The 19,673-nt window shown below is 39.0% G+C and overlaps 2 protein-coding genes across 4 annotated transcripts in view; one reads left to right on the top strand and one right to left on the bottom strand.

Annotated features, from left to right (window-relative positions):
* Positions 1-29: 29 nt before the first annotated feature.
* smc4 (structural maintenance of chromosomes 4) lies at positions 30-17,870 on the bottom strand. Of its 2 annotated transcripts, XM_084558389.1 has the most exons (24): positions 17,716-17,870; positions 16,115-16,272; positions 14,946-15,136; positions 14,187-14,378; positions 12,990-13,166; positions 10,895-11,059; positions 10,381-10,508; positions 10,068-10,208; positions 9,459-9,609; positions 7,536-7,700; positions 7,067-7,300; positions 6,690-6,875; positions 6,421-6,582; positions 6,060-6,285; positions 5,864-5,940; positions 5,040-5,192; positions 4,756-4,882; positions 4,342-4,531; positions 2,881-3,025; positions 2,374-2,547; positions 2,082-2,264; positions 1,599-1,831; positions 896-1,079; positions 30-329 (listed from the first exon to the last, which is right to left on the bottom strand). In XM_084558389.1, the coding sequence occupies exons 2-24, from the start codon at positions 16,260-16,262 to the stop codon at positions 165-167; spliced, it is 3,897 nt and encodes a 1,298-aa protein (XP_084414515.1). In that variant the 5' UTR covers positions 16,263-16,272; positions 17,716-17,870; the 3' UTR covers positions 30-164. The 2 variants fall into 2 exon arrangements, with proteins under 2 accessions (XP_084414515.1, XP_084414516.1); XM_084558390.1 differs by lacking the exons at positions 16,115-16,272; positions 17,716-17,870 and adding an exon at positions 15,861-16,051.
* Positions 17,871-18,292: 422 nt separating this feature from the next.
* The window catches only part of ift80 (intraflagellar transport 80 homolog (Chlamydomonas)), a 33,515-nt gene continuing 32,134 nt past the window's right edge, over positions 18,293-19,673 (top strand). Inside the window, exons 1-3 of one of the 2 annotated variants that reach the window (XM_084558396.1) lie at positions 18,293-18,635; positions 18,847-18,923; positions 19,117-19,343. In XM_084558396.1, the coding sequence (XP_084414522.1) occupies positions 18,871-18,923; positions 19,117-19,343 (280 nt within the window). In that variant the 5' untranslated portion in view covers positions 18,293-18,635; positions 18,847-18,870. Of the gene's footprint in view, positions 18,636-18,846; positions 18,924-19,101; positions 19,344-19,673 lie in introns of those variants that run through there. The other variant, XM_084558395.1, reaches the window with a different exon arrangement.

Consider the following 19,673-nt stretch of genomic DNA (forward strand, 5'->3'; position numbering starts at 1 on the left):
TGAAACTTAATGCACACAATATATTTTGGTAGAAAAAATGTATTATCAGGAAATATTTATTGGTTCAAATAATATAGAAAGAATAGCAGCATTTTATTGTGAAAGGTAAAGTGAGGTAAAATATGTACACAGTGTTAAAAGGAAAGTTACACATTTGCTCAGGTTTAAGCAGAGACGGCGTCGTGCTCTTTGAAGACGATGGTCTTGGGGTTGATTCCCACGCTCTTGGTGGTGTTGTGCGTCTTGTAGATGCCAATGAGGCGGTCGGCGATCTCAAACATGTTGTTCCTCAGGGAGATGATGATGAACTGAGCGTTCTTTGTTTGCTCCTGTAGGAAGATGAGGAGATATTAGCCTCAACTGAGCATTGGCATGTTTCTTCTCCAGAGGTGCTGTCAACTTGTGATCTTAAGAATGAGTTATGTCTCCGTGGTGGTAACAGGCATGAGCACAGCTCATTCCCGTGAGCACAATATCTCAGGAACAGCTCAGGGGAGTTTGTCCATATTTGGAACAAATATCCACTTGGACTCAAGGATGAACAGATTAGAGTTTAGTGTTCAAAGGTTAGAGATTTAACAAATAATAGTCTTGGCCACATCTTTCTCATAAATGTCTAATAGAATCAAATGATGATGTTGATCCTTAGTCAACGGATCATTTAATGTTCTGCAAAAACACAATTACATTCTATTAAAGTCTTCACTACATACGAATGGACAGAAATACGTCAACTGCAGTTTGACTAGTTGGCAGAGACAGCCACGATTCAGTAACTCTACTTCAATATTTTATATTCATAACATGTTACCACATTGCTACTAACATTGAGGTGCAGAATGAGATTTACAACCTGCAGCTCGTCTCATCTTCTAATTCTCAGGTCCATACTCACGTAAATGTAACAGGCCACAATGGAGACGTTCTTGAAGTCGAGAGCAGCGTCTATCTCGTCCATGAAGTAGAGCGGTGTGGGTTTATAGTGGTGCAGAGCAAACACCAGAGCCAAGGAGCTGAGGGTCTTCTCTCCTCCTGACAGGTTGAAGATCTTTTTCCAGCTTTTCTTTGGAGGACGAACACTAGAGCGACGGGACAGGAACGAGTCAGAAATCAAGTGTGATGGTACACGTATTCACTGAACCCAAACAATTACAGAAACTCTACTTGTCAGCTAGTACGGTCAGTCTTGAGAGATGGAAATACACCCTGATTTTATTTGTAAAGCTTGTACAATGTGTTAACTCACACCGAACATTTTGATCTAAAAGATGTTGATTAAAAAAAAGAAAATGGCTGCTTGGTGCTGTTCCATGACTGAAACTGCACTGCTCACTTTAACAATTAATGTTAGTAAAATATACAAAAACATGCTTAAACTTGATAAAACACAAGTCAGAGCTTCCCTGACATTTGTGTATAAAATAGGAACTTTGGTCAGAGAAACACTGTTGAAGGTTCTTCAAAATAAAATGACAAATAATATTTTATGCATTTTTTTTCCTTTTACTGGACTGAAAACGTACCAAACTATGAATTTTTTGAACTGCCTGGAATCAACTAAACGTGCCAGTGAATTATTTTTCCCCTCCGTCTCTTACCTGAACATGATGCCCTCAGAGAACGGGTCTAAACTGTCCACGAGCTCCAGCTCCGCATCACCACCCAGTGTCAGCATCTGGTAGTTTTCCTTCAGCTTGTTTGTGATCATGTTGAATCCGGTCATGAACTCGTTGAGCCGCTGTTTACGCAGGTCCTCGTAGCCGCGCTTGAACCTGTCCCTCTCTGTGGTGATCTCATCCAGCTGGGCCACGCGCTGCAGGTACAGCTCCTCCTAAAAACACACACACGCACAGTGATATGTATTAAAACTGTGATTTCTCTTTTAATACATTTAAACATTTTACTGTCCCACTACTCTTCACTTTAATTAAAAACACTAAACTTGTGAAAGTGATAAACGGTTGAACAACGTCACACTTGATTGTATCTCCAGGCTTCAGTAGAAATGAATGAGAAATGACAACATTTAGAAACGTCTGCTGAGGTGAGATAACAGAGTGTACGATGATTTTCGATTGTACCTTCTTCTTGTACTCAGCAATGGCCCCGAGGTTTGGCTTCATCTGAGCACACTGCGCCTCTAATGTGATCATCTTGTTGATAATGATGTTAGGATCTGAGATTTCTTCAAGTTGATCAGGAGTAAGTACGGGGAGTTCCTCTGCTGGTTTGTCCTCGATGGTATGAAGGGACAGCTTGGTGGCCTGTGGAACAAAAACAAGGCAATAAGTTAATAATTTACTACAGATCCTCAATATTTACATGACTTTTAATAATTTAATAAAGTTTAAAAACTAAGCCGTTGACACCCACCTCTTTCTGCCAATGTTTGATCTTGTTGTTGTGTTCAGTGATGGTGGCCTCTATCTGCTCAACACGGAGCCGGACGCTGAGTGACTCCTCCTGCAGAGCGTGCTCCTGCTGCTGCAGGACCTTTATCTCCTTCAACACGCCCTGATACTGCTCCTGAACTTCAGGTAGTTCAGCCTAGAGGACGGGGGAGAAAAAAAATAAAAATAACTCCACTTATTTCCGTGTTAACTTGACATTCATTTAGACGACCACTCACATGACAGCGATACCTTTTCAAACACTTTGGTGAAATGTAAGTAGGTGAGATGAGTGAAAATCATATTTCAAACCAGAGTAATTGAATTGTTTAATGTATTTTTTCCCCTTTATAGGACTTTCTTCATTTTTACATTACACAATGTATAGTACAGGCTATGAATGTGCTTTGGAAGCCGTAAACCAAATCCTTCAGTGGAAATCGTTTAAAATAAGATTAAGACTTATTTTTAGTGAATAAAAAGCACCAACCTCTGCCTCCTGACAGGCCGTCATGATCTCCCCGGCCTCCTGCTCCAGCTTCTTCAGCTTTTCAGTGAGCTCAGCCATCGACTTCTCATTCTCCTCCAGCTCTGCCTGCACACGAGCAACACTCTCCTCACACTTCTTCAGGTTGCTACAGAACAAACAGCAAAATACACAGATATTAATCACCGGAAAAAGTTTCTTGTATGTGATTATGACGATCAGAACACGTTTTAAATCAAGATCTAATGACCTGCTGACCCACGCTATCACCCTGTCTGCGCAGGACGCTCTGCACAGGTGTATTGTGAGATGCTGTCAACACAGGATGCATTCAGGGTCAGCGCAGTGAAGGTCACCCACTATTTGGCAGCCCTCAAGAGCCCAGCACACAATCACTTCATGTATGTTTGTAAACTAAAACAAAACAGACTTAAACCTTGCTATAAACACTCAGATTATTTTATTCTATATTAAATTGTTAAATTATTTTCTGTATCACAGCCATTGTGTTGTCAGAGAAAGCACTTCTCAGTATGATAAACACTCCCAGGTGTTCCGCCTAATATTTTCTCTTTCAGGCGACCGTACAGGTAAAATATTACGCGGCTCGTTAAAACTACACGTTATAAAAACCACAAACATCCCCCCTCACTGCTGCACCGAGACCATCAATCATATTAATATGACGTGTGTGTAAAGACATCCAACATAAGCAGAAACCCAGATCAGTGACAACATCTGAAACGAGGCATGCTGACATACAAATCTCTTGTTAACTGTGTGAAAATAGCATAAATGCAGCTTTGATTTTAAACTAAAGATGTTTATAATAGCGTGGTTACATACTGTGGAGCCACAACTGCTACGAAAAGAGTAAAACCTCTTCCAGACATGCCTCAGTATCTTAGTTCATAAGCTTTACTGTGTTGTCAATTGGCTGGAGAGCTCATCATGACAAACCACCAGTATTGTTTTGCTACAGCAGACTACCAGGCTGTCCTGTGTGATTATACTTCATAATCCAGCTACAAGTAAGAGACTAGATTTGTATTTTGGTTTCAGCTGACAGTGCTTCATTTAAAGGAACCTGTGACAACAAATGAAATTAGGAATTCAATGAGTTTACCAGGAAATTAATGCTTCTATTGCTCCCTGAATATTTAACAGGAAGGCACAGACCTTTATAGATGCCACAACAAATGATTGTGTCCTTGAGGTGAAAAATAATCCCTCGAGATTACTACCAGGGATTTATAACTTGGTTACTTACTACTCAAATGTTTGGCTCTGTAGAAGAGATTCATATACAGTAAATCCACTACCTATAATTGTGTTCAAACGAAGCTGATGTATATTACTCTATAATTTTGTCACTAAAAGACAAAGAAGCTGATCACTCGGCTGAAGTTGTGCACAGTGCAAACACATGTATTTTCAGAGCTGAAACGAGCATCGTTCCCTCACCGTCCAGCCGTCTTTATGGCCACCTGGGCCTTGGTTATGGTGGAGGAGCAGTCATCCAGCTCCTTGTTGATCTTGTCAAGCTTGTCCTGCTGAGCTTTCAGTTTGTGGCTATTGATGTCTACAATCAGGTTGTGGAGCCGTTTCACCTCATTTTCCACCTTCCCAGCCTTACTGGACGCTGCCTCATAGTCTGACGGGACAAGAGAGGCACAGAGGAAAGGAACGAGACACGAGTGAATATAAGCGTGCCGGCCATTTAATGATATTCTAAGGGATTTAAAAACATTTTTATGAGTCTAACAACTATGTACACATGCATATTCATTTATTTAAAAAAAACAATAATAAAAACCAATTGATATATTTAACAATCTACAGTAATATTTCTCTTTACTGCCTACAGGAGGACTGTACCTTTTTTGAAGGCCTCCAGGCTCTTCTCCATCTGTTTCTGTTTGGCCTTGTCTGGGGCAGCTGCCAGCACATTGGCTTCGAGTTCCTTGATCTGAAGTTTCAAATGAGTCTCCTGGTCAGCTAAACTCTGAAGGAAAGAAAGAAGGAAAATATTCAGTCACACAGGCTCAGCAAAAGGTTTTTATCAGTTAAAATGATGGCGTTGTATAGTTGCTTATGAAGTTATTATTTAGGTTGCAACCAAAAAACAAGTGAAACAAACACAGTGAGCGAAATCAACGTACAGTTATGCTGTTGGTGTACTTTTCCAGGGTGTTCTTCATGTCTCTGAGCTGCGGCTGCAGACGCTGGATGTTCTCCTCCAGCTGCAGCTTTGTCTCTTGGCAGCCCTGCATCTTTGACACCTTCTCGTTTAGCTTGCTCTCCATACGGTCAAGCTGTAGGAAACAGATGAAAACCATGTCTCATTCATTAATGGCTTCCAAGTGAGTATTATCTGGTAGCAGGGTACATCGCTTCAACTGAATATGAACAAAGCAAAAACTTGTAGCGGTAATTATTTATGAAGCTCCTTATTCAAACATGGAACAAGGTGTAAAACCTCACATCCTAGTTTTACTATACTAACAACTTATAACATTCACTTCAAAGGGATTCAGTTTAATTCGATAAAAAACTAAAATAATATTATACATAGAATATGTGTGTAGCAATACTAGTTATAGACCAGTAAAGCTTTATATAATTTATATGACATAATTCATACATCTGTTTTTTTGTGCTCTGTGGGTGCTTAGACAATATGTGTTTCACTGTTAATGTGTGAGAGCTCTTAATGAATGTGGGCATGTGTGGGCAGAAATAATAAATCAGGCACAGACTGTTTTCATTGTGAAGCTGCATCTGTGCCCCATTTAGTTAAAATATCAAGGATGATGTATTTGAATCTCTCTTTTCAGAATATGTAAAATGGTGGGAACATTTTTAAACAACCAGCGTATTAAAGGCACATTTCTTTTGCGATACTTGGAAGTTACAGTAAATGTAGTCGTCATACTGGACAAAACTGAATAGAATACATTTTTATAAAAAAAACTCTTGACCTCACCTCCTCCTGGGTGACCTCAGTGTCAATAGAAGAGCCCATTCTGCCCTTCATCACTCTTCCTCCTCCAGTCATGGTTCCTGTGAAAAAAACATATCACAGGGTGATTTTAAAAAAACTAAACTTCAGTCAAAATGATCTTCATTCAGTGAGCCAGAGAAAACATAAGTAAGCTAGACAGAACGGATGAGTCACCCACCAGCCATCTCGATTATCTGTCCCTTCAGGGTGACCACTCTCCAGCGCCTGTCTTTCTGGAAGGCCATTCTTGTGGCTTGCTCCATGTCTTGCGCCACCAGGGTGTCCCTTAGGGCGAAGTAGAAAGCTGGTCGCACACTCTCATCTTTCACTCTCACCATGTCAAAGAGACGAGGGCTGTCCTCTGGAGTGCGAATGGGAGCCATTTTCTGCTCCCACACTTTCATCTGTGCAAAGAAAGTGAAGAGGAATAAGAAGCATGAAAAGGAGGCCCTTTGTTTTATTTAAAAAAAAAAAAAAAAAACAACAACAGCTGAATGCTCAACAAGCTTCACTGAAATTCCCCCAAAACATCGTTTTACCTTGTCAAGACCAATGAAAGTGGCAACCCCAATGTTCTGTTCTTTGAGGAACGTGACACATTTCTGAGCTGTGTCGATGGTATCGACCACGATGTTGTCCAGAGCACCACAGCTAGAAGAAATGGCCACATCATACTTCTCCTCTATGGCACCAAGGTCTCCCTATAACCACAGAAATATATGAACAAAACAGATACTAGATTTACTTTTCATTCCAGGTGATGCTTAAAAAATTAGTCTGCAATGGTTGAATTTATTTATCTTTTTACCAGTCGTCCATAGATTCCAGGGATTCTTCCATTCTTCTTCTGCTGCATCAGGGCATCCAGGACTTTTCCTCGACTGCGGTTGGAGGACAAAGAGCTCTTGGCTTCGTCTACCTTCTGCCTCAGTTCCCTCACCACTTCCTTAGTCTCGTTGTCCATCTTCACCAGCTTCTCCAGCTCTCCCTCATCCTGCAGAGAAAAGGAAACGAGGACTTAAAGCAGAAGTCTACACAAATGACGACATCAACCGGCTAGACATACAACAACTGTAGTCAGAACAGCTAAAATTGTGGAAGTTTCAACAAATGTTTTTTTTTTTTTTTTTTTAAAAACCTATGTAAACGTTGCTTCAACAATATGCCACAATGTTTGGTTTTTACCTTCTTGAGCTCCTGTTCTTTCTGGGGTAATTTGACTTTCAGGTCTTTTATGGTGGCGCGGCGCTCCTGCAGTGTGTCAGAGGTTGTCTGAAGTGTCTGCTTGGCCGTGTTGAGCTGTGTCAGAGCTGTGTTGTGGCGACTAAGGTAGATGTCAAGCTCCGACTGAGAGAGGTCCATACGAGAACGGGTCTCATTGACAGCCTTACTGAGTTCCATGAGCTCTTTCTCTTTTTTCTGGAGAAGACAAGAGGAGGGGTAAGGTTGGATGTAACATTTTGTTTGTTTAAAAGATTCATTTTAGGGCATTTTAACAGAAAATGAAGAAAAAAAAAAACAATAAATTGAGAAGAGTGAGCAGGAGAATAAGTAGGAGTCGTCCCAAGATAAAAAAATATTTTGCAGAACAATGCCAAAAGTTTACTACCGAACAATGCAACAAACGAACACCGGGATGCTCACACACACACACCTCTTTATCCTGTTGCAAGCCACTGGTCTCTTCCTTAAGACTCTCCATCACTTCCTTAAGTTTTTCCTCCTCTTTCACCTTCTGCTCCTCCAGGTCTTCCTTGCGAGCTGTTGCCTCAGAGATGGCCTTTTCACTGCTGGCTGGTATACCGCGCACTTCCTCCAGCTGAAAAATGAGCCAGACAGGAGAATGCACAAAAACAGATGAGATGTGTTCAACCCTGGATTCTAAGCAACATGACTACACGTATCTAGGTTCAACTTGAGGACACAATTATTTTAATACAGCAACAGCCCTTTACTTCTTAAACAAGATAAGATAAAGAGATCAGAAAAGTATCTAAAAGAGAAGTGGAATAAAATAAGGTTTTTGACAGTTAAAAAGGAGTGATGGTGCACACTGAGAGGGAGACCAATATGAATTAATGTGATCAGCTATAAATATTCAGGACCAACTGAACTAGCACTGGTTAAGACTGGCACAGCAGCGTGCCGCTTGGCAAGACAGGAACAAAGGAAGGAGTGGCGTGTGCATATAGTCTATGTTTTGTAGGGTTAACTGCGGGTGAAATGTGAATGTGGCTGCTGGGAGTGTTACACAAGCCAGGCCATAGTTGACTACCACACAGCAGAACACTGCTCCCCAGAGGTCTGCCTGCCTCTGCCCAGCTCCCCCTCTGACCAACATGTTTCCAGAGCACAGCCATTGTGTGTTAGAGCAGAGGGGGGAAATGAGAAGATATACCTCCAGTTATGACAGAACTTTATGTTTGGACATTTTTCTCAGTAAGTGTTCAAGCTACAGAAACATAAGGAGACAGGAAGACCATTAATAGTGAAACAGCACACACACACACCGACAATCAACTTGTGTGTCGCAGCCCCCTAGTGGCTAGTTTAGGACAGATGGCCCCTCCTGCCATGAAATTTCATTTAAAATTTATATACATTTGTATTTTTTTTAATAATGTCAGTTGTTTAAAAAGAAATACACATGCTTAGTTTGATCCAATGACAAAAAATATAGATTTTTAAAAAATTAAATCAAAGTCCCAACAGGCTCTGACACAGCCCGATTCCTCACTTAAATGTGGTATCATGTCTAAAACCAATAATTGTCAGTAGCAATATTTACACTGTAGGAAATTTCACTGTTCTAAGTTCCACTTTGTGTAACATACTCAAGAAGAATGTCAGTTCCACTTATTATTTTTTTACACAACTCTAACAGCAGCACTATGAGCTTAAAGCACATTACTTTTAAAATAGTTTTTGTTTTTATGTTTCAATAATTATTCTTTAATTATTTAGAAATGTGTCACGGTAGATTCTGTCTTTACTATGACACTTGAACTCTTGTAATACTGAAAAACACGTTAGACAACAACTGGGTTAAAAAATACAAACACTATTTGCATCTGTAAAACAAGAACCTGTCACATGACGAGGTGTTTCGGGGGGGGAAAACATGTCAGCCTACAAAAGTCTCTAGAGAATTTGATTGCAAAAATCCATATAGGACAGACAGAAGTTAATATGTAGTGTCTGCAAACAATGCACTTACAAGCATGCTGCTGTTAAGACTTGACAAATATCATTTTCTCTGTTTCTGTAAGTAACCGATTGTATTTTTAGTGTACATGTTTCTATCTTAGCCACAGGAAAAAATAAACTGCAACACTGAGGAAAACCCCACTGGTAACTTAGTGCATCTATTTATTTGTGAAAGGATGTGTATATAAATTTAAAAAAAAATATGCTCTCCTGACAGACTGTGTCTGTTTGCCTTTGAAACATTTTGAGAAGTCCCAGTTATATATTAATTTTCCAATCTACTGCAGAGTAGCAGTACAGGAAAACTAACTTAAATCAAGTCATTGAACTGTGTGTGTAAACGTGGAGTGAAAGTTTTAGGCCAACACACCTTTTCTTTGTCCTTTTCCAGCTGCTTCTGCAATTTCTTGTTCTTGCTCTTGGAGTGTTTAATCTTCTCACGCACTTCTACATCCTGCAGGTCCAGCTGGGTGAACTTCTCCTTCTGGGTCTCAATGTACTTGTTGAGCTTATTTTGTTTTCTGGAGGAGGAACAGCATTTAACTGGCTATACTTAAGTAAATTGTTCAAAAACACTACTAAATTACTGGATAAACTATGAGAATCTCAAAAATATACAAAATAAAATATACATAACTAAGAATAGTAGAGTAAGTTTGGTTAGAGTAAGCTTATTAAAGCTGATTCAGTTCCTGCACATTTTCATGAAAACAAATAATGAAATTATGGACTCTAGAACAATAACAAGTCTATACCTTTTTCTGAAAGTTAGCAACAGTTTTGCAGCCATTTGTGAGGAAAAAATTTCAGATTACTTTTGTCACTACACTTTTCCAGCCTTCTAAATATGTTCAGTGTTTTCTAAGACAACGGCCACAAAATTGTTGATATAGTTAAAAAGTTTGTAACCTTATAAACATGTCACATAGGATGATAGAAGAGAGGAAGTGGCAGAAAGATTGTTTTTAAAAACACTTACTTCTCCACATTTTTGAGCTCTTGGTTCATTTTCTCCATCTCCTCTGCTATCTTTCCATTTTTCTCCGTGAGTTCCTTGGTGTCCTCCAAGATCTTGTGCTTTTCCTGCTCTTTATCCACCACACGTTTCTGCAGATCATGACTAGTGGCAAAAAGATATCAGGAAAAATCAGCAGTCAAAGATAAAACTTAGTAATTTACACAAAAAACAAAAGGACTATTTTGTTTTCTTTTTTATGCTTTATATAGTTTTGTCTACACTTTTGTTTTTAATGCTTAATTTTTTTTATGTACACAGCAGAGATGTTACTCACACATAATACTGGCAGAGCCGACTCTTGTGTTTGAAGATATCATTCTCCAAGGTGAGGAACTCCACAGCTTTGTTCTTTTCGCCCTCCAAAGCATTCTTCTCCTTTTCCACAAGCTTTACTCTGTTTAGCTAGGAGAGTGAAAATATTGAAGAACTTTACATTAGGTGACAAAGCATATGGTTACTTTCATGATGCAATAAAATAATAAATAAGAACTATTTAAAAAAGTAAAAAAACCTTTGTCAACATGCTAACACATTCTCCAGAAGTCAGTGTGTGTACACAAAAACCTTTTCCTGAAAATCCATGAATTATATCTGGGGAAGTTGGGCCTGCCAAGAAGCAACTTATCTTACATACTTTACAGTTATTCACCTACAACAATGCATTATTTCAACTCAAAAGCGTACAAAAGCCTCTTCAAAACTATTGTGTAAAAGCATAACAAGTCAGGACACAGGAAGGAAAGTTGTTGGCTAAACTGTGAGAGCAGATAGTGTATGAGTGTTGTCACCTTCTCTCCCCTCTGCTCATTGAGTAGCTCAATACGGCGAGCTAGGGTTTGGATGGGCTCCTTTAGACGACAGGAGCCAATAATGTCCTCCAGGTACTCCAGCATGCCCTCATCATGCTCTGTCTGACCTTTAGGCTTCATCATGGCAATCTGTTCCACCTCACCCTAGGTACAGTCAAGAACAATATTTTGGCAAAGGCATGCATGCACTCATTCAGAGGGCTGAGATGAAAAGCTACACTAAAACAGCGATTGTTAAAATTTGTAAAAATAAATTTAAAAAAAATATATCCACAGCTTTTAACTGTCTAAATATGTGGCCAACTGAACTCATAGCTCAAACTTGAAGTAACACACAAAGTAATAAACAGTGTACCAAATTTTCATTTTAAGAGCTTCCTTCTGAGAACTGTTTTTTCCACTCAGTGAAATAAAAACGAGAAAAATAGAATAAAAATGATATTGCTGAACAACTAGCTAAAAAAAACACATGATGAATCTGTTAAATTAATAAATCCTGTAAGCACATCTACACAGGCGCAAGACCACTTGAAATATTAATGCTAAAATAGAAATTCATCACTTCACCATCCCACAGTTCCAGAGTGTGGTTTAAAAAAAATATATGCTACTGACACCATGCAAATTTTGACTTCTTGTAACTACACCACAGTTGAATTTCCAGAAACTATAGCTGTATACTGCACATGTTACTTGGTACCAAGTTGTGGACAACTTTCTAGTATAATTACATTTGTCTGAACATCTGTTCATTTTTATTTATTTATTTTAAACAAGCTGGATTAGAATAACAATACTGATAGGTAAGACATTTCAAGTTAAACACAAATTAAATCTAGTAATAGTAAAAACAAACTAATTAGGTTTTATTGATGTGTGGGGGGAAATCAAGCTTATATTATTTTTTTTATGCATGAAAAAAGGAGAAGCCGGTAGAGGAAGGGGGAGAAAAAAAAATCCCACGTCATCCTCTGCTCTGACCACTGCACAAAATAGACAGCTTCCCTTTTGCCAGAGGCCTGGAAAAGTGACCTTGGAGAACAAGCTCAAGCCTCTTCCCATAGTCATGCAGCCATGTCACTGACAGAGACATCCAGGGAGAGTAGAAATGGACATGCACACGCATAAATATATTAAAAAAAAAAAAGAGTCAAGCAGGACTGATCCAAGTGTTCACCTGAAACTACTGCTTATTTTAAAAAAATAAAGGGGAAACATTCAAAACTGCGACAACAAAGATTTAATCAGCCATTTTGCTCTACTCTGACATGAGTCATCACCCATATGCCTTGAGTTAATCAGTAATAATATGGTAAGTCACACATGTAATACAATCAGATGGGGCTGGAGTGTAACTAGTAACTCAGTTCAAATTCAGTGCAACACAATGCAAAATAATAATAATAAAAACAAAAAATACGATAAAAATATACAGGAATGCATTACAATCACATTGGAGGCAAACAACAACAACAAAAGAAATAAATAAATAAATTAAAAAATGCTGAACCAATATTGCAGCCATGGTAATGGAGGGTGTTTTGATCCAGCCACACTGAAGCAGCACTGCCAATATTGGGGTTGGGGACTATTCTCACACGCCAATATTTACGTGCTGCTAAAGCGTGGCAGATACATGGGAAAAGGAGGGGAAGGGAGGTCCAACCTGTCCCTACTGGTGGGTCTGCTGAATCAGAGATCCCCTCACTACAAAAATCTGACTGTACAGCCACTCACAAGCAGGTTTGCATGTTTTTCCTTAAAATCCTAAAGCAGCAAATAATGGTTCGCACCTTTTCCACATTGTTTCAAACCATGATGCGCTGCTATAGCAGTCTAAGGGCTGGCAGAGGACACATCCTCTCTTTTCCAGTTCCAGTGCAACAGGTTATTCCCACAGACAGACATGGCTTATAGGCATATATGACACAAATTTGACTGATAGAGGATTGGGAAATGGGTATAGTTTGAAAAGCAGGAAACCTCTCACAGAATGGGATGGTTACAGCAGGGATAAAAGAGCAGAGTAAGAAGTGGAGGAGGAAATTAGATAAAAAAAAAAAAATACCATTACCTGTAAGATCAGAAATCTGTTGTGGTCTAGGTCAATACCATGGCTTCGGAGTAAAGTCCCCACTTCTTTGAATGTGGCTTTCTTGCCATTGATATGGTAGGCAGAGGAATTGTCTTTGTTGGCAGTCCTGGAAACATAGAACTTGCTGTTGGGGATAACTTCGTAGTCATCTCCTTCCTGACTCAGAAGGGGGGAGGGGCAGAAGACACAGAGCAGCTTAGAAGAGAGCAAACCAGGAGAGATTCAAACAGCCCCACACATCAAATTTAACACTTATAATACTGACAAATCCACTCTGGTTGGTTAGAGAAAAAACACACCACATTAAAGTTAATTAAGAAAAGGGCTTGTTTAAAAAGGCACAGTAACATGTAAAAAATCTGTAATACACCTACTGGAGTGTATTCTATCACATTTATAAAACTTAAGCAACATTTTATATTAAATCATAAATACAGTGCAGAAAAAACAGTTGGTTTGCCTAAAAATGTTTTCTTGTACAAGCAAATCTGGTAATTTAAGTTGTGTACACCACTCCTAAAAAATATTTTTTAAAATTCAGAAATGGTCATTTGTAAAACTAACAGAGGACACAGACGTGTGTCATTAGTTTAACAACTTGAATTTAATTTATTTGGGGCTGTTGAAGCAAACAGAAAGGCTTAAATAGATTTAGCAAGAGGCAAGGCAAGACTTACTCACACCCCCTGTGGCAGATCAAATACAGAAACAAGTTTAATTCTGTAAAATTCACTTCAGTCGGTTTTCAAATAAATTTGTGATGTAATGGAACCAAAATTAATTTGTCTCTTCAAACAAACCCACATTTTCTTTACCTTTTACTGTACAGTCAAATAAGCAGAGTCTCATCACTAAATGACACATTTTAAAAATATGCAAAAAATAGAGGGATCAATTCTGGCACAATATGAATTGAATGCGGCATATGTGGGTGTTAGTTGTAGCTTTCATGACTGATTTCAGTCTGTTTTTAGTCACCGAAGTGACAACTGTGTATCAATATTATCTCATCAGGACTGAGAAAATAATTTATTAAAAATCCAAGTAAAATATATTTCCATTAGAAATTATTTCTGATTACTCTTTTCAATTTGGACTACATGCTGATTAATTTTAGAATGAGTTTAGACTGTACTGGTGTGACACAGATGTGTGTATATATATATATATATATACCTTATCAATAATCTTTTGGAAATGCACCTCCACAGTACAGCTTTGCACATCATTGTGTTTATCAGAGCTGTGAATCAGCACTGAGAGCTTTTTCGATCTTATCTTTTGAGCTCTGTATCCAAACACAAAGAGCATTGAATCTATCACATTGGACTTCCCACTTCCATTTGGACCAATGATGCAGGAAAAGCGCTGTGGGGAAAAAAAGGGAAAAAAATCACATAAATCAATTATATAAAAAGAAACTACATCCACATGCACATAGTGTAATTGGATTAATATTAAAAGCTATAGACTAACATGTCAGTATAGTAAGGTTGTGTCAGTGACTATAATCCATGTGGGTGTAGCCAAGATTTATTTAATGTATATATATTTGCAGAGAATAAAGGGAAATAGAAAAAGGTGAAAACACAAAGTTTAAAGACATAACTTAAGGGAAACTTGAGCACACCACTCGATCACTACCATTTGTAAGATACACTCACTAAATCAAAATGGAGGAGTGTGACTCTTTCCACTTAGATATTTTTTTTTTTAAAAATCCAATAAAGTTACAACACAGTATCATAAGTAATTTCCACAGTCTAAGTCTTTCACTACACAAAGCAAGATGGATGCAGTTGCAAAATATGAAATTTAAGACAAATAACATAAGATTGAGATGCAGTACAAGTGATGGTAAATCTGTGATGTTAACACAACACATTAAAGTACCTCCCAGGCAGGGATTACATTTGTAACCATGTTTGGTCGTACCTTGTGAAAAGGCCCCAGAATCTGCTCGCCTGCGTACGATTTAAAGTTGCGATTAACTAAATGTGTTATCATCAGGCGAGGAGCGCCCGGTTCATTGGTCATTGCTGGGGGCGGGGGTGGAGGGATGCTACCGAGAATCTCCTCCAAACTTCGATTATCAACCGCCTCGGCTGCTTCCCCCTGAGACGGATCTGTGGTACAAAAAAAGTACAACTTTTATTCCTCTGTGCGAGTCGTTTCAGGTGGGGGACAGTGGTGCATGGGGGAGGGGTGGAGGAGTGCAAAAAAAACACAAACAAACAAAACACAAGCAGCAAGTTACAACTGCAGCCAAACAACAATTCGCGAGAAAGTTGACAGGCATTATTTTTCTTTGTTCTGAAAACAAGAACCAACCAAAAAAAGGAAAGAAAAGAAAGAAAGAGACCATGGCCGCTTATGAACGAACCCACATTATTATACAAACGCTCTCCACCAGAAGCGGTGATACGCGAAAGTAGATGCGCCACATTCATTTCGTCGATGATAAATAACTAAAGTGTAAATTTCGATCACGAACGTCACATTTTCACTCATGCTTGAACCAGCCTCAAAACACAGGCACGGAAAATCTCGTTTTGTGACATTAATGTGTAACATAAAAACGATCATGTTGCCAACACACCAAGCCACAACGACCTGTCCAAAATCTATTGTGCTCACATAAGCATAAACAAGCCAAGGAGTCGATGTTTGTAAATTAATTTCTTGCTGCCAGACACTCACTTAAGCTTTGCAACATATCTTAAAGAATACAAACATCAACCCTCTGTCCATGTGCATCACAAGCTTCGCATGCAAATTAATTAATATCAAGTTATAAGAAATGAGTCAAACACCGTTTTGATCTACTACACCAAAAAAGAAATAAAGTACCTCGTTTGCTGAGAAAGATCCGGAAAGAAGCACATCCGACGATACCAAAATCGACCCAAAAATCATTTTATTGATGACTGGCACTTTAGAAAAATATATATCAGCCATTCTAGCTACGTGTTGAGATTTAAGCAAGGAAAAAAAAGCTTTACAACTGTGCCAGTTGGCCACTAGCACTACAGCAATACACGCTAAGCCATTGAGTGAACAACTTATTTAGATTCACAGACACCAAAACACCCTTTGTTACTTGCCAGTTGTCGGCGGTGCCTCCTCTTGGCCATTGGAGTTGGTTTCTTGAGGGGGTACATCCAGCTCGTCTTCAGAGTCATCCCGAGGCTGCGACCCTTTCCCTCTTGGCTTGGCGGAGGCAGTTGAGCCCTTCGCAGCTTTAGATGGCATGATTTGAAATCTGAAGGGGTCATTGGTAAAAAAGGAATATCCATGAGTGGTTTTTGTGCCTGTCAATCTCTCAACTCCACTTATAGTCGGTCACACGCAGCTACTCTGTCAGGCTTTAATCATTACCACAGTCAGATCTCACTGCCGCCCATCCAACTGTTCATCGGTATACATATATATCTTTTTTTTTTTTTTTCATATGGTCACATCGTTTTTTCAATAAAGTTATACCATGGACTGCAGTGCACGAGTTTGTGACCTGAACAACGTGATTTAGGAAGACTCGGTCTGAAAAAGTTAGATGGCTGTGATCCGGTTGTATTTATGCGTGATGCTATTCAAACAATAAACCCAAATGACACTAAAAATCAAGGTCCCCTTCCTAAGACTGAACGATTCTAGTAATCATCTGCATCTATAGAAGAGATTTTATTTGCGCCTTAGAAAGTCGGACGGTTAATTACTCTTGCAATGTTGGGAAAACAGGAAAATAAGGTTAACGTCACGTCAACTACAAAACCCAATTCAGTTAATATGCAAATGGTTTAATCTCTTAGCCTAGTCTGTGTTACATGGCCACTACTGAATAAACGCAGTTTAGCTGTCGACTGTAAATACGCAACGTCCTCAATTGATCAGTCTCAAACTGACGCTATTATTAACTTTCATCCCCGCAACTTTTATGTTAGGGGCGGAGGTGTAGACGGGGCAACCTAACTCGCTAGGTAATTGGTAAGCACGTTCAAATAACTAATGTAACTTAACCGCAACGTCAGACTAACGTTATAAATTACACGTACGTTTTCCAAGTAAGTCACTTGACGATATTAGCTTGGCCATCGGATAAAAGAACATATTGTTGTTTTTTTTATTTTTTTTTTATTTTTTATTTTTTTACTTTGCTAATGATACCGTTAAGTTAGCTGCTGTAGCTAACTACCTGATGTCAAATATCGCAGCAAAGCTAAAGCTACCATAATTGCTAACTTTGACTAGCCAACGTTCGTGCGTTGTGGACATGAAAACGCAGCACTGTAACGTTAACTGTACTCAAAGTAAGCGTTATCTGAAATGTAAGGGGGGCTTAACGTCGCATTTGTCCAACTAACTTTGGCTAAAGACAAAGTAGTTACCGTCCCACAGGCAAATGTATTACATCTCGAAGTCTAGTAAGCATATGCGACATAAACATTAGCTTAGATTGTCGTCAAACGTTGACGTTACTGGTAGTAAAGTATGCCCAAAAATTTTGCGGTAAATGTGACCTAATGCAAAAAAAGGGATTATCTCTCGTTATACTCCTTCGGATATGTAACGCCGGTCCGTTCGTTTTCCATCGTAATTAATGTTCAAACTCAAATTGATGTTAAGTCTGGTTTGGAGCTAACGTTTTGCATTTCAGCAAATAGACGGAACCCAGCCATTCTTTCTCCGCTAAAATATTTCTATGTACCTTCCGCGGTATTCGCACGGTCTGTCAAGAGTCTTCCTTTATGACCCCAAATGAGGAGTTCGAAAAAAATATTCGTCGATCCAAAAGTTTGTCAAATATAATCCAAAAAACTCAGCCCCGTGTCATTCCGAGTTGCTCCCCTGCTTGAAAACTCTAACTTGTAAATGGCGCCTAAACTGTGCCGTCGAACCAAATTCGTTACAAACTGACGCAAGGCACCATGGAACGTTCAAAGGGCAGGGAAAAAAAACACGAAATTCAAAAAAGGGGACGAAGCCAACTCCGCCTCAATCGAAACAAGCGATATGCACATGACAGAAACGACCAGGCGAGAACACGAATACCGCCACAATACGTCTCCTTTTCGATGTTATATATGATTTAAGATTATTTTCAGATTCAAAGTATAATGTTATTTTCTACGTGTTCAAACGGTTGCCTGGTTACAGTGGAACAGAGTCCCGCCCCGATGTATAGTTTTCGTTTGAGGAAATATTATTCAATGAATCAGCGACTAATGTTAGGATACATGATTTGAAGCATAAAATAAAACATTTATTTAACATATGTCATTTGTACATATGAATATTTCGAAATATCCGTTGTCAAGGAAGTGCGATTTGCAACTCTCGCGATAACTCACTTTTCAAGCTCTTCATGACCCAGATTAAATGGCTACCAAAAGTTAGCCGTTATACGTTAGGTATAAATTGCTGATTGGTGATGGATAGGGTTGCTGTGCACTATATCCACTGTTCATGGTGGAGTAAATGACACGTATGCGTGGCTGGTTTACCCACAGTAACGTTTGTAACGACAGAACGATGTCGGTTTTAAACAGAAAAACAAGTTAAGGTTAGCATTGAAGTCAGAGGCAAGACTCGGGGACATCTGAGGATTCTCGTTAGCAACAGTGGCAGGTACCGTAGCAACTGCTGACGCTTGTTTCATTCACCGTAACAACTACCAGGGCATGCCAACGGTTTCCTTGTCTAATTTACCGGGTGCGGTTAATACTTTTGTGGTTTCAGTGCTCTATATTTTTTGTTGTGGCGGTTTAACATTAATATATAGAGAGAGTTTTAATATCAGGGCTAACGTACTGTTACTGACAATTTGTTGTTCGTTCAGGTATCAACACAGCAAACATCCACCATGAGACTGAAGACATCGCTGCTAAAGGAACCCAAACATATCCTTTTTATGGAGTCGACACAATGCCAAAAGTTCTGTTGTTATTGTTATTATTGTTATTGCTAGTACCACTAGAAGTAGTAATTGGTTACTTTCTGTTGCTTAACTTCATTGCAGAATTGTATTGGACACTGCAGAAGCTACCAAATTAAAAGAAAATATGTTAATTTACTCTTAATTTACATTGCCTGCTTTCCTTAACAGCAGATCACATAAGGAACTTGTGAGTTGTGTTGGCTGGACCACAGCGGACGAGCTGTACTCATGCAGTGAGGATCATCAGATACTCAAGTGGAACCTTTTGACCAGTGAGACCAGTCTGGTTGTCAAACTGCCTGACGATATTTACCCCATTGACCTACACTGGTTCCCGAAAACTGTAGGTGGCAAGAAGCAGACCCAGGCTGAAGTCTTTGTCCTTACCAGCACTGACGGCAAGTCTATACATTCTCTAAAATCTCATCAGAATGATAAAAGGTTGTCATGAAATCAGTGAATGTTTTTGTTAAGTTGTTCATTCCTGTATATGCAGGTTTTCCAGTCATACAGTGGATTTAAATTAGTTAAATTATCAAATGCTATCTTAACTAACTAAGCATAATGATAATTTTCTGGTCTGTCACTGGTATTTATTACACATTGGAGGATGACTGTCTACTATGTTTATTTACGCCACACATCAGGAGCCATTACTTGTAGTTAGAGGACATTATTTCAACCAGTTTGATAGTTATGTGGCAAATAAAAATATATATTTTGAGAGA

The sequence above is a fragment of the Chelon labrosus genome, assembly GCF_963514085.1.
Source record: "Chelon labrosus genome assembly, chromosome: 13".
Lineage (NCBI taxonomy): Eukaryota > Metazoa > Chordata > Actinopteri > Mugiliformes > Mugilidae > Chelon > Chelon labrosus.

Bases quoted from the DNA above. Each gene is read 5' to 3' on its own strand.
- smc4 (XM_084558389.1), bottom strand. From the start codon at position 16,262: ATGCCATCTAAAGCTGCGAAGGGCTCAACTGCCTCCGCCAAGCCAAGA. The intron at 6,583-6,689 runs GTAAAAAGATAA...CTGTGGTTATAG, and splicing joins CTGGAATCTATGGACGACTG to GGAGACCTTGGTGCCATAGA. The intron at 5,941-6,059 runs GTGGGTGACTCA...TTTTTTTCACAG, and splicing joins ACAGATAATCGAGATGGCTG to GAACCATGACTGGAGGAGGA.